The sequence below is a fragment of the Papilio polytes genome, unplaced genomic scaffold, assembly GCF_000836215.1.
Source record: "Papilio polytes unplaced genomic scaffold, Ppol_1.0 DF824146.1, whole genome shotgun sequence".
In the NCBI taxonomy this organism is placed as follows: Eukaryota; Metazoa; Arthropoda; class Insecta; order Lepidoptera; family Papilionidae; genus Papilio; species Papilio polytes.
Genome location: NW_013525058.1, coordinates 2,941,039 through 2,953,806, shown reverse-complemented (window position 1 = coordinate 2,953,806; position 12,768 = coordinate 2,941,039). Strand labels below are relative to the sequence as shown.

Below are 12,768 nucleotides of genomic sequence, written 5' to 3'. Positions count from 1 at the left end.
TACCTTTCGGATAAAAAATGAATTATCAAAATCGGTCCACTAGCGGCGGAGTTATGCCGTAACACACATAAAAAAAAAATAAAAAAAAAAATAAAAAAAACATACAGACGAATTGAGTACCTCCTTCTTTTGGGAAGTCGGTCAATAAGAAAGATTTATGAAAATTAGTGACAGGTGGCAAAAGGAGGCTCAGCTTAACCGATACTGGTTGAAATCCAGTGTCGAGCTGGTTTTCAGCCACCCCCTCCCCCTTTCATTGTTGATGTTATTGTCAATTTTATTTTTTTTAACTTTTATAACCTCAATTCATATACGTTAGGGGCTTATTTTCTTTCATTGTCCAACGTATCTTCATTTTTCTGTCTAAATATTCTATCAGCATAACGAATTTTTCTATGTATCGTTGGCTAGTTCCTTGTCTTCAAAGATTCTTGGAAATAAAAACATGGCAATGTTTTAAAAGTAAGGTTATAATTATTCTCTTCGTATTATTAACTTTGTTTTGTTTGCGGGGAAATGATTGTAATAATATACATCAGAAGTTTGGTTTTGATTAAAATTCATTTCTCGTTTACGCTGTTAATTTAAACGTGGTAGTTCCATTCAGTACTACATGGGTAAGACCATATGTTACATTATTCCAATTTAAAAACAAGAAACAAAAGAAAATTTTATTTTCGTAGATTTAGAGCAGTTACCTTTGACTAAACTATTGCATAACTGCTGTGCGATTGTCGATTGTTTCGCAGCCAATTCAACTGTTTAGTTGCACACCTAAAAGTCGAGTAGTGTATATAAGTTCATAGGAATCAAAGCGCTACTAAACAGTTGTGTGATATTTTAGTCAAAGGTGTTGCCTAAATTGCTGCTTATTAGACCTCTTGATAACTTGATTCAATGATATTACCCTAGGCAACATAGCATTGATTTGTTTTAAAGATAATCTGTGGAGATTCTAATTAGGTTATGTGCTTTTGTCCGCGACTTCGTTCTCAGGAAATTACACAAAAAGTAGCTAATATATTTTGTGTGACAATATGCAATACGTGAGCCGAAAAGTATACATTTAGTGTACGAATTTAGGAACAGAAATATGTCTTGATTGCCTTTAAGTTAGCTTCTCTATAGATCATGGGTTTCTACTTACTGTCTTTGCAGGTAAGATTTCCAAATTAACAGCTTTAAATGTCGCTGCATGTGCAGATGTCGACGTTTTTTCGAATCTAGTACAAAAGTCATAAGGAGGAATTAATTCTATCTAGCTTTTTATAATTATAATTTCTAGTAATAAAAGTAACTGAAAGACATTACATTTGTCATTTAATGTCATCGTTACTTCAACGTCATTGATTTACTTTTAAAAATACTAAAAAGTTTTTACTAAAATAGATTTTTCAATTCGGTTTTTTTTGGTGCAGTAATATCTCAACGCCCAAACAAAGGACATTATGTATTGGGAAGTCTGATGTCTAAGAGCAGTTCTAAATATAGCGAGGGCCTAAGAAAATAGTTTTAATATACTTAAAGGTTATTTTATAGTAGTAATGTAATTTGACGTTGTTTTCGTGATGACAAATGGAAGAATATCTCGAATAGTAAATATTCAGTGTGCACGTATAGTACAAGGAATTTTAGTCTTCGACAATTTAAACAAACTAAATTAGAGAAAAGTTTACACTAACAATCTTACTAATATTATAAATGCGAAAATTTAGATGGATGGATGGATAGATTGATGGATGGATAGATGGATGTTTGTTAGGGTTTGTAGCCTAAACGGCTGAACGGATCTCCATGAAATTTGGCACAGGTTTAGAACATAGTCTGGAAGAACACATAGGCTACTTTTTATCCCGGGAATAGTTACGGTTCATGTGGGATTCATTATTTTAGTTTTTTAATGATTACTCGATCATTCTGTAACGGTTCAACATATCCTTTTGAAATTTGGCACAGATATAAAACAAAGTCTGGAGTACACATGGGATGATGTTCATCGCCGAGAAATGTCCGATTCCCGAGGGATATGCAGCTTTTTGTTATTTATGTAGTTCCTATGTTTTCTAATACCACGCGGACGAAGTCGCGGGCAACAGCTCGTGTCTTAATAATTTTTAGGTTAAATAATACTAAGTACCTACAGAAGTCTTATCAAATGTAATAAACATTTTTTAAAAAAAACCATAAAAAATAAGTGTATCTACCTATACGACGTAAAATTCAATCAAAACCACTGTTTCGTGAGTCAATGTTAAAAGCAAATATTGTTACTTAGGTAATCCCCTAAACCAAAAGTTACGCATAGAGTAGGCTACATTTACTTATATTTTTAATACAGTAAACAGTACACAATAAAAAAATGTTTTGTTTGTTGTTTACCTTAAACGCACTGACAGTAGATAAAAAGGCCGTGACGTCACGTCAATGAGAAGCGGAATTCATGTGGAATAATCGATCTGTTTCCAGAATGTTCTATCGCAGTTACATCTAATGGCGAATAGGGAAAATGACATTCGTCGAATAGTCGAGCTAATTCCAGAAGGCTCTCTCGCAACGCCATCTATAGACGAGTAATTGAAAAGACATTTGCGAAAAGATGTCTGGAATATTCGATGCGGCATCAATAATGAAAATGTATGTGATTCGAACAATCGAGAATGTTCTGGAACAAAATGACAAACGAATAATGAAAAGAAGATTGAAATTCGGGCTACATAAGGGCGAAGTGTTTCAACTCTATTCCCATGCTCTTAACGATAGCTTAGCTTATCAACTTGTAATAGAGAAAATCAACAAATTTAATGAAACTAACATTTTTATTAATATACCTCTTATCCTACGTCTCCGACGAAAGCGTCCATAATGCGCATCCATCTCGCTCTATTCTAATTTCTAATTTAAAAGTAAATATGAACTCACAATGATACCTCTACAAGTTAGGTGGTCTGTGTTTTCCGTGAAAAGCGTAAATTGTGCTAATTATATCGCCAAAATTGGAACTGGGCAGTTTTGTTGTTATGTATAAAACGAAATCGAATTCGCCATAGCATTATTACAACTGTGCTTCAAGATTCAAGATGGTTCTGAGAATTTATTTTTTGGGAATTATACTATTCGCTTCCTTCATTAAAATTTATGCAGGTACGAATCAGAATAACATTTTATTCATCTCATAATATTCCTTTTGTTTCTCAAATTGAAGTTAAGACAAACTTGAACCCTAATATAATACATATATGGATTAAGTTTTAATGTTGATGTTGACTTAATATTTTTTCTTTCTACTAACAAACGTTAAGACCTGATCGTGTGTACCTAGCTTTAGGTTTCCATGCTGTTATTATTTTTTTCAGGAACCAGAGTAGTAAGATCACCTCAGTTTAGTGAAGCGAACGCTCAAGCGCAGTCATTTGGCTTTGGTGGTGACCAGTACGGTTCTCGACCTTATTACCACCATCATCATCACAGACCTGAGTTCGGTTATGGTGGGGATAGAGGCTTCGGCGGTGGCTACGGAGGTGCTGGTTTCGGAGGTGGTGGTTTCGGAGGAAGAGGTTTCGGTGGTGGTTACGGCGGTCGGCCCGGATTTGGAGGTCCACCCGGTGGGTTCGGAGGCCCTGGATATGGATACGGAGGTGGACAGATACCTCAAGGATCGATCAGTATATCCAAAAGCGTCAGTATTAATTCCGGTCCTGGGGGTGGTGAGGCGCAGTCCAGCGCTAACTCCGGTGGTTACGGAAAATAATATTATGTAGAATTAAGTACAGATTACATATTTATTTTTCAATTAAAATGTCATTGATATTCTGCAAATGTTTTTAAAAACATTACCATCATATCACGTACTCATCTTGGAATTCCGTAAAACCAATTCCTTTCCACCGAAAAACAACCAGAAGAAGTTTGTTAATTTTTTTGGTCTTATAAATATTAACGAAGTTATGTGTTGGATTTGACGTAAATTGGTGCAATTGCACTTCTAATGGAAAAAATGTTTATAACTAATAAATGTTTAGAATGTTCTGTTGATGTGTCTTTTAATATTTATTTTCCTAATTGTACAAAACGACACTGCAATAGGTTTAGTGCAAATAAGACCTTATGATTCGCGGAATTTACAAATGTCAATGTCTGAGGTCAATTTAGAGATATGGACATATTACGATGGAGTTATTCGAAGAAACATACATACATTCGTGTGATTTTAATATTAGAGTTAAAATGTGAAGGTCCTGTTTCCCTAGAAAAGAAGACCAACAAAGAGTTAATTCTCAAAGACCAACATTATTCAACGTAAGACTTAAATACGGGACTTGTGTTTTGACTAGGAATTCGAACTTATCTAGATAATTATAAAAGCTGATAATAAAATTGTAGGCGTATACTATAGCGTACAATACTAGCTTTTGTCCGCGACACCGTACGCGAAATTAAAAAGATACTTATCTGTTCTTCCACACTATGTTCTATGTACATCTGTGCCAAATCATCGAGGTGACCCGATCTGGTCATTTTAATAAATATTCATCCTTTTTTCTATCCATTTAAACTTTCGTATTGATGTTATTAGTAAGATTACCACTAAAAATGGGTCTGTCCGACCACTGGCAGATAGAGGCTTAGATAGCTTACAAATGACGTCACTGTCGGATAAGGTACCAAAATCCGATATTTCCATCGCACATATTATCCAACATGGATTGACAGACAATTTACAATTTAGTGGGACAGGGCCATTAAAGTTATAATTTTTTATTACTTTGATGAATAGAAGTGTTAATTAGAACAAAGTTATTGACTCTTCTGTCTGTTTATTGACACTTTATTAGGGGATTTTTGCGTGATGGTACAGAATTAGATGTTTTCCTTTGCAATTTGTCAATATTTATCAATTTTTTGATTTATAACATACGACATAAGGTTCAAAATGGGCCAACTTCTAACTGATATACAAGATTTCGGTGTAGTATTTGTATTGTAATGTTTGTATGGGAATTTAGTGTTTACTTGAGTGGTATAAATTGACTTTGAAGATTGTAATCGACTATTGAGGTTTGATATTTCGAGTGTTCAGGATGTTGCTGAAATTTCTCGTTCTCTTGGTTCTGGCGGCGTGCTTGTTACAAGTTGAAGCTGGTATGTAATCATTTAGTTACACTAAGCTGACGTAATAGAGCGGATAATTTGAGGAGTAGTTTGTGCAGGAGACCTAATTTTAGTCCCCTTATTCTTACCATCCTTTTATTGTAAAGAACGGATAGGAAACGAAGCAGGTTTGATGGAAATAGGGGCGCACAGGAATGGAAAATGTTCTCTTTCTGTGTATCCAGTTCACCGTTGATTAAAGAACAATGCATGTAATTTTGCTGATGTCTATAGGCAGTTGTCGCATCGCCATTTCGACGATTACAGGCCGCTTGCTCGTTTTCTACTTTATGGTTTTAAAAATCAGTCTAAAAGATGTATATAAGTCCTCCTCTGTAAGTCTGCTGCCTGATATAGTGTTAAAAATGCTTTGTTAATTTGTATTTATTTCCAGGAACCCGAATAATCCGTTCCCCTCAATTCGGATCCGCCAGTCAAGCTAGTGCGAAAGCTAGTGCTGGTGGATTTGGTCAACCGGGACAATTTGGACCAGGATTCGGAAGGCCAGGGTTTGGTAGACCAGGTTTCGGTGGTCCTGCGATTGGAAAACCGAGATTCAGTGGTCCTGGTTTCGGCGGTCCTAGTTTTGGTGCTAGGCCGGGATCTGGAACGAATATCAGCATTTCGAAGAGTGTCAGTATAAGCACTGGGAATGGTGGAGTGGCTAGATCCAACGCACAGTCCGCTTCTTCTGGTTAAAGATATTAAAAGACTTTTGAATGTTTGTTCGATATGATACCTAAAATGTAAATCTCCCACTGTCTTGTGTTAAATTAATAAAATTATATTAAATTGCATCTGTTGTCTACCTATCATTTATCTACCTTTAAATTAGAAAACATAAACAAAAAATAATTATTCCGTACTTACTGAAACAAAATTCTTACTAACTGTTGTTGAAATTAAAAAAATTAAAAAATAACTATGTTATTTACAGATAAATTACCTTTCTAATGATGAAAGAAATTTTAAAATCGGCCCAGCCGTTTTTGAGTTATTGCAATACATACAAAAACGTAAATCTTTCCTCTTTATAATATTTGGTATAATCAGCTCTGAATTATGTGGATTGATAAAATGTATGTTTTGCAAATTTAAAGTGGTAGTAGTTAGTAAAAAAATTGCAGCAGTTAAAATATACAATGCACAAAATTGTATTACCATAGATAATACAATAAGTATTACTGATAAATCTGAAGGTTAAATTATGGACAATTAGAGTTAGAATTCAACTTAGTGCACGACGAGACTTCGTTGGATGCGAAAGGCGGAGGACCGTATTCTGTGGATGACATTGGGGAAGGCCTATGTCCAGCAGTGGGTAGATAAAAGGTGATGATGATGATAATGATATGTAGATTTGATCACATAGTTTTAATAAGGTAAGTAAGCTCAGTAAAACCCATAGCTCTAGATGCAATGAAATATAATGTAGTAAAATTTTAAGTACAAGTTTCGATTACTAATCTAAATTGTTTTCCTTATAAACAAAAAATAAATATTTAACTAGTCTTATTTATAACATACATTTGTAACAAAATTAAAATATACAATTTTTAAATTCTAGGAAGAATCAAGAATAGATATTTCAGAGAAATATTCATGAGCTTACCTCGTTTTGTCAATGTTACTACTTGACAAATAACGATAAAGTGCACAAATCTTTGCCTTAACACAATGAAACAATACTGTACGTTATTCCACATATTTATATAGAACGGTAGTTTTGTTGTATTTAAGTATTTTATAGTTAACTTTTTTTATATCATGAGATGGCAAACGAGCAAGCGGATACCTGAAACCGTCGAAATGACGAAGCCAAGCTGTCCATAGACATCCGTAAATTCTATTAACTAGTCAGAATTATGCAAATTAAACAGAATCAATAGCCGTAACTCCATTGTTTGAAAGTGGTTAAAACTTAATGCAGACTGTAAACAAGTACACAATAATATGCGTTCTCTTCTTTCATCGAATATATTAATTTAATTCTGGGGTAAAAAAACAAGTTAAAATCTTCATAAAAATTGTTTGACCTCAGCCTAAACGTGGTCGAATTTGAACCTGTAACTTTAACACTTTCAACTAGTCGTTTATCAAATTCTTTTCCCGGATATCATTCTAGAAATTGAAAAATCCAAACATGACGTAATTTATTTTATACATGAAAAAAAAAACACACATAAATTTCCTAAAAGTAGTGCTAACATTAATGTTTACCTTCCAATTTGCTGCTACCTATAATTTTAAATTACTATTCTTGGAAAAAAATTATCGCACTTCGCTTATATAACGCTGAATCGATAGTTTTCTCATCAGAATAGTTTCTGATGTTCCACAAGATGGCTAAAGCGTTCATACTTTTTGTAGGTATCTGTGCCTACGCTGTCCAAGGATCTGTGCTCCGAAATGAAGGTATAAACTTGTAATAAACCTTGCTTACGAATTTGAACTAGTAATCAATACAAAGAGTTTTAGAAGAGTAATTAAGTTTTTGATTCCATTTTTAGTTTTTAATTTCATTATTAACAGTTAATTAATATATAATATGCAATGAATAAAATGCAAAATAATATGCATTATATATTGCAGTTTTATATCACCAATTGTTTTCATTTTTTTTACTATCCCGTATGTAATTTTCAGACGCAGTTTTAAAACGTCAAACTCGCTCTCCGTGTGATGAATGCGACTCTCCTGGAGTACCAGCGCCGCCCCCTCCGCCGCCGCCCCCACCCCCGCCAGGTATACCGCCCGTCTTTCATACAGAACAATGGAGCGGACTGACTCATAGCAATGGTGGACAAGGAGTGTTCAGTGGTGCCGCAGCTTCCATAGACGGAGGCACACAAACTGGAAGTCATGCATTCTCCTTAGCGTCTGCCACTGGCGGTGACGGTGAAAAAAAAGGAAAAATTGCACCAGAGTTATTAAATAACCGATTTGGTTTCGACAAAGATTCTGATAGTTTTGGTCAATCATCAGGTGGCGCCTTCGGCGGACAAGGCGTCGGATTTGGCGGCGGTAAGAAATTTAGCGGCAGCAAGAGCAGTTTTAAGGAATCTCATTTCTCGATCCAAAGCGGGGACCTACAATTTGGAAAAGGCTTTGGTTTCAAAGACGGCGACATCTTCCATCATCAACAATTTTACAAGCCCGGACATGGTCTTCGAGGTTTTGATGGAGCCAGAAATATTCATGGAGGATTCGGTGCTGGATCTTCATCGCAAAGCTCTTCCTTTTCTTCGAGTGGTAGCAATAACGATGATTCGGGAGCAATCCAATTCGAAGGCCAAAATTCTGAAAGAGGAGATCTGAATACTCAATTCGGTCATTTACATTCTGGATCAGGTTTTGGTGGAAGTTCAAGCAGCGCCAGTAGTGCAAGTTCTGCATTTTCCGGAAACCAGCAACAACAACTACAATCTGGATTCGGAGGCGGAGTTCAAGGTTCCGGTTTCGGTTCAACGGGACGACTTGATGGTGGAAGTACAGGATATGGTAGCCAGAACGCTCAATTTAGTCACTCTGGATCTGATTATCAGTCGTTCGGTAAAAGCGACGGATTTTCTTCGAATGAACAGCAACAACAAAATTTGCAACAAGGATCACAAAGAGGATTTGATTCTGATGGTGCTAGTGGACTTCAACAGTCTGGCTTTGGTTCAGGAGGTCAGTTTGAAAGTGGAAGCTCTGCCTTTGGTGGTCACTCCCACAACTCCCACTTTGGACAATCAGGATCAGGGTACGGCCAGAGCAATGGATTCAAAGCTAACGAACAACAACAACAACAAAACGATCAATTCGGGCAATTACAGTCCGGATCAGGTTTTGGGGCCGGAAGTGCAAGCAGTGCAAGCTCATCATCCTCTGGAAACCAACAACAACACCTTGGATCGCAGACAGATTTTGGATCTAATGGCGGAAGCCAAAGTCAAGGCGCAGGGTTTGGCGTATCAGGTAAACTTACAGGAGGGAGTACTGGTCACTATGGACAACAGGAATCAAGCTTCAATTCATTCGGTAAAAGTGATGGATTTGAGGATAACGGACAACAACAACAACAACTGCAGCTTGGATCACATACAGGTTTTGAATCTAACGGTGGAAGCCAAAGTCAAGGCGCTGGATTTGGCTCATCAGGACAACTGTCAGGTGGAAGCTCAGGAGGCCAATACGCGCAGCACGGATCAAGCTCCGACTCCTTCGGGAAAAGTGAAGGTTTTATTGATAACGAGCAACAACAACAACAGCAGCAGGGATCACAGTCAGGTTTCGAAACAGCTGGAAGTCAAGGAGGCCTTGCATCTGGATCAAGTTCTTCCAGTTCAAGCCAAGCTAGTGGATCATCTGGAAGCTACGGTGCTAATCAACAAGGGCAGAGCGATCTTCATACTGGTATAGGTGGAGCTCTGCAGCTCGCGGCGCAAGGCTTGAAACAAGCTCAGGAGCAGAACAGCGGTTGCAGCACTTGTGGTAAAAGCAGTTACGCTCTTAGTAACGCAAAGAGTCACAGCGGGTCAGCTATTGCCCTCTCCGTAGCAGGTTAAAGCGTACGAACGAAACATTGAGAAATAATTGATGAAATTAAATTATGTTTGTTGAATTTTATAATATTTGAATACATGTATGTATTTTTTGTAAACTTCCGTTTTCTTTTATTTTACCCGACTTTTTTTCATCAAAATCATTGATCAATCAAAGCAATACAATGATCAAGATTACAATATTAGACATCGACACCAAATAACGAAGGGTCAATTAATGTAATTAGTACTCTATCACAATCTCATATATTATTGGGTTACTAATAAAGAGCCCAATAGTCTAATCAAAACTCCAAAACTCAAATTGTAATTAGACGTATCATTTATCAATAACCTCTCAAAATTCCATGAAAAATCAGCATGAAACGTAAATACGCGTTAAGCTGAAAAACTGTTAAGAAGGTAAAAGTCTAATCAGTGTCCATTTAAGCAAATATAAGCAACCAGACAAGAAGGAACGTGGTGGGAAAAATGTACTTATTTTCATTAAAATGATCTAAACGGTTTTTTGAAATCAAACGAATTTTCAAAAATTCTTAGCAAGTGTTTTGTTTCCACTGATGTACAAAAGTATATTAAGAAAATACGAGTAGATAACAATTTGTCTTTTTTTCGAAAGAGAACGAAAGACACAATTTTAATTTTTTGTCCAGCAGTATTTTTGCTTTGGAAACACTTAAGTAACACATAAGTCATAGGTTTTGTTTATTAACACTTCCTTCATTTGTTATCGAAGTTTGACGTTAGTTCCAGTAAGTAACATTCACGTGAGTTCTATTGTAATTCATTTTTATCTAAATGCATATATTTAAAAAAATATTTGTACCTCTACGAGTGATATGGCGTCATAACGGAATGAGCTACAATTCCATTGTTGGAACATTCGTCTAAAACATATTGTCATTTCCCTGATTTTCCACCTAAAAACTGGGCTAACTAATATGTTTCGGCACTGAAAACGTTCTGTCAGACAGTGAACAGGTAATTTCAATTGAGGCATTGTTTGTACGAATTTGGTTCACTTTTAACGACATTAAGTTACTTCAATAACACTTAATTTTAATTTTACGAGTACAATCACAATAACTGGTCCAGGGGACATCAGAATGATTCCAGTGAATGCTCCATCCTATTAACCCCTTCATACGCAAGGCAACGTAAATCTCCCGAAACGGATAGTACATTGTATCGCCGACGCAAGTATTCTATTCGGTAATCATCATATATGGATTTGCTACGTCATCTTTAAAATCCCATGGTCTTGTTGACGTACAAGTTGAAACAATTGATTGCTGATGGCAGATAGAAATGTCAACGACGTTGTTGAAACCTCTTTTATATTGTACTAGCTTTCGCACGCGATTCCGTCCGCGTTAACCTTAAAAAAAGTATGTAGCCTTTGTGATCATTCAGAATATGTTCTACATCTATGCCAAATTTCATCGCTATTCAGCAGTTTTGGTTACAAAGTCTAACAAACGCATATATAATATTAATAATATTGCATAAGTCGCTTAGCGATTGAAATCATTAAGATTTTATAAATAACATAAGTCTGTGTACGAAGAACCTTACATTCATTATTTATTCTTAGAAAAATATCATTTGCTACCTTTTGCCCGAGATTCCGCCCGCGTGAAATTTAAAAAGAATAATGAAGGAATGAAACAATACAGCCTATGTTACTCACAGATAAATTACCTTTTTAATGGTGAAAGAATTTTAAAAATTGACCCAGTAGTTTTTGAGCCTATTCATTACAATCTGACAAAGTTTTCCTCTTCATAATATTAGTAGAGAAAAGACAACATTACGTAACCTAATTAGCGTCAAGAGTGTTCACATGATAACTAAGTAATTCCCCCGACTTTGCTTTGATTTCACACATAACATATATGTCGACACGATTTATTATCACCTTTGTACGAATCAGGAACTGATACTCGCAGTTTTCGGCGAATTATTTGTTTATATAAGATGGGTATAAAATTTATAACATGTTACAATGTATGTCATTAGGTGTAAGGAAATGGCGGGGAGAGCTGTACTGTTCGCTTTTCTTACTTTAGTCGCGTACACTTTAGCTGAAGTGCAAAGTAAGTATGAGATATTTAGGTTAATTAATGTAAAATAATTGTGAAAATCGATTGATAATACTAGTATTTGTAACAATGTTCGTGAAGTAAACAAGTTTTCTTTTGTTTTTTAAATCAAAAGACTTTACTGATGGAAGTCTAAATTTCTAATAAGAAATTTGAGTCCTTAGCGATTGTAATTGCTTTTCAATAGAAGTTAATACTGTCTTTTACTGTCATTTATACTAACATTTTTCAGATGATGAAACCAGGATAAAACGCTCCCCGCATTACTGCGATTACCCTCCACCTCCACCTCCCCCACCGCCAACTCCTCCGCCTCCACCACCTCCTCCATTCGGTCCACCTCCTCCACCTCCTCCACCTCCACATCCTCCACCACCTCCTCCACGTCCTCCAACGTTCTTCTGGTATCATGAATCACCAATAATGCCAAATTTGCCACGTCACGGTCCCATACAATGGCAGGCATTCATTCAGCCGCAACCGACGAATGAACATAAGAACAGACTTGTACAATATGAAGCTCAGAATTCACAGGCCGATCAAGGATATGATCAAAACCAATTTGATAACAATAATGAACCATGTGAGAAATGTGGTAAGAAGAATACGGCGGTCAGTAACGCTCAGAGTGAGACCGGTGATGCGGTCGCTATCGCCATTTCTAAAGGCAGCAACCAATAGAGTGACAACGTGTGCAAAATACGAATCGAGTTCCTTATATGATATTGCTAAATGGATTAGAGTATAGTTGAATTGTTACAATTACACGTATTTTTAAGATAAATCTTGTTTGTTTTTTATTAATTTACTGAATAAAATTTTAATTTATTGTTTCGATATCAGATAACATTAAAACCAATTAAAAGCACATAAATAAATTATGAATGAATATTCATTGGTGGACAAATCTGGTCAAAATTTTACACGTTATTTTTATTTTCTTATGAATAAATTTAAATTTGAAATTGGAA

General features: G+C 35.9%; 4 protein-coding genes across 4 annotated transcripts in view; 3 read left to right on the top strand and 1 right to left on the bottom strand.

Moving 5' to 3' along the window:
- The window catches only part of LOC106111734 (ATP-binding cassette sub-family A member 5-like), an 11,928-nt gene extending 10,630 nt beyond the window's left edge, over positions 1–1,298 (bottom strand). The window contains exon 1 of the mRNA XM_013293878.1: positions 1,148–1,298. Within this exon, the coding sequence (XP_013149332.1) occupies positions 1,148–1,239 (92 nt within the window). The 5' untranslated portion in view covers positions 1,240–1,298. The remainder of the gene's footprint in view (positions 1–1,147) is intronic.
- Positions 1,299–3,077: 1,779 nt separating this feature from the next.
- On the top strand, positions 3,078–3,748 carry LOC106111733 (keratin, type II cytoskeletal 1-like). Its single transcript, XM_013293877.1, has 2 exons — positions 3,078–3,141; positions 3,354–3,748. The coding sequence occupies exons 1-2, from the start codon at positions 3,078–3,080 to the stop codon at positions 3,746–3,748; spliced, it is 459 nt and encodes a 152-aa protein (XP_013149331.1).
- A 1,322-nt stretch (positions 3,749–5,070) lies between these two features.
- Positions 5,071–5,898, top strand: LOC106111846 (gastrolith matrix protein-like). Its single transcript, XM_013294003.1, has 2 exons — positions 5,071–5,139; positions 5,543–5,898. Exons 1-2 carry the CDS (start codon positions 5,079–5,081, stop codon positions 5,845–5,847), a joined length of 366 nt encoding a protein of 121 aa, XP_013149457.1. The 5' UTR covers positions 5,071–5,078; the 3' UTR covers positions 5,848–5,898.
- Positions 5,899–7,944: 2,046 nt separating this feature from the next.
- LOC106111732 (filaggrin-2-like) lies at positions 7,945–9,698 on the top strand. Its single transcript, XM_013293875.1, has 2 exons — positions 7,945–7,960; positions 8,134–9,698. Exons 1-2 carry the CDS (start codon positions 7,945–7,947, stop codon positions 9,696–9,698), a joined length of 1,581 nt encoding a protein of 526 aa, XP_013149329.1.
- The last annotated feature ends 3,070 nt before the right edge of the window (positions 9,699–12,768 follow it).

Excerpts from the sequence above, each read along its gene's own strand:
- LOC106111846 (XM_013294003.1), top strand. The coding sequence starts at position 5,079 with ATGTTGCTGAAATTTCTCGTTCTCTTGGTTCTGGCGGCGTGCTTGTTA. Across the intron at positions 5,140-5,542 it reads CTTGTTACAAGTTGAAGCTG|GAACCCGAATAATCCGTTCC; the intron begins GTATGTAATCAT and ends ATTTATTTCCAG.
- LOC106111733 (XM_013293877.1), top strand. The coding sequence starts at position 3,078 with ATGGTTCTGAGAATTTATTTTTTGGGAATTATACTATTCGCTTCCTTC. Across the intron at positions 3,142-3,353 it reads CTTCATTAAAATTTATGCAG|GAACCAGAGTAGTAAGATCA; the intron begins GTACGAATCAGA and ends TATTTTTTTCAG.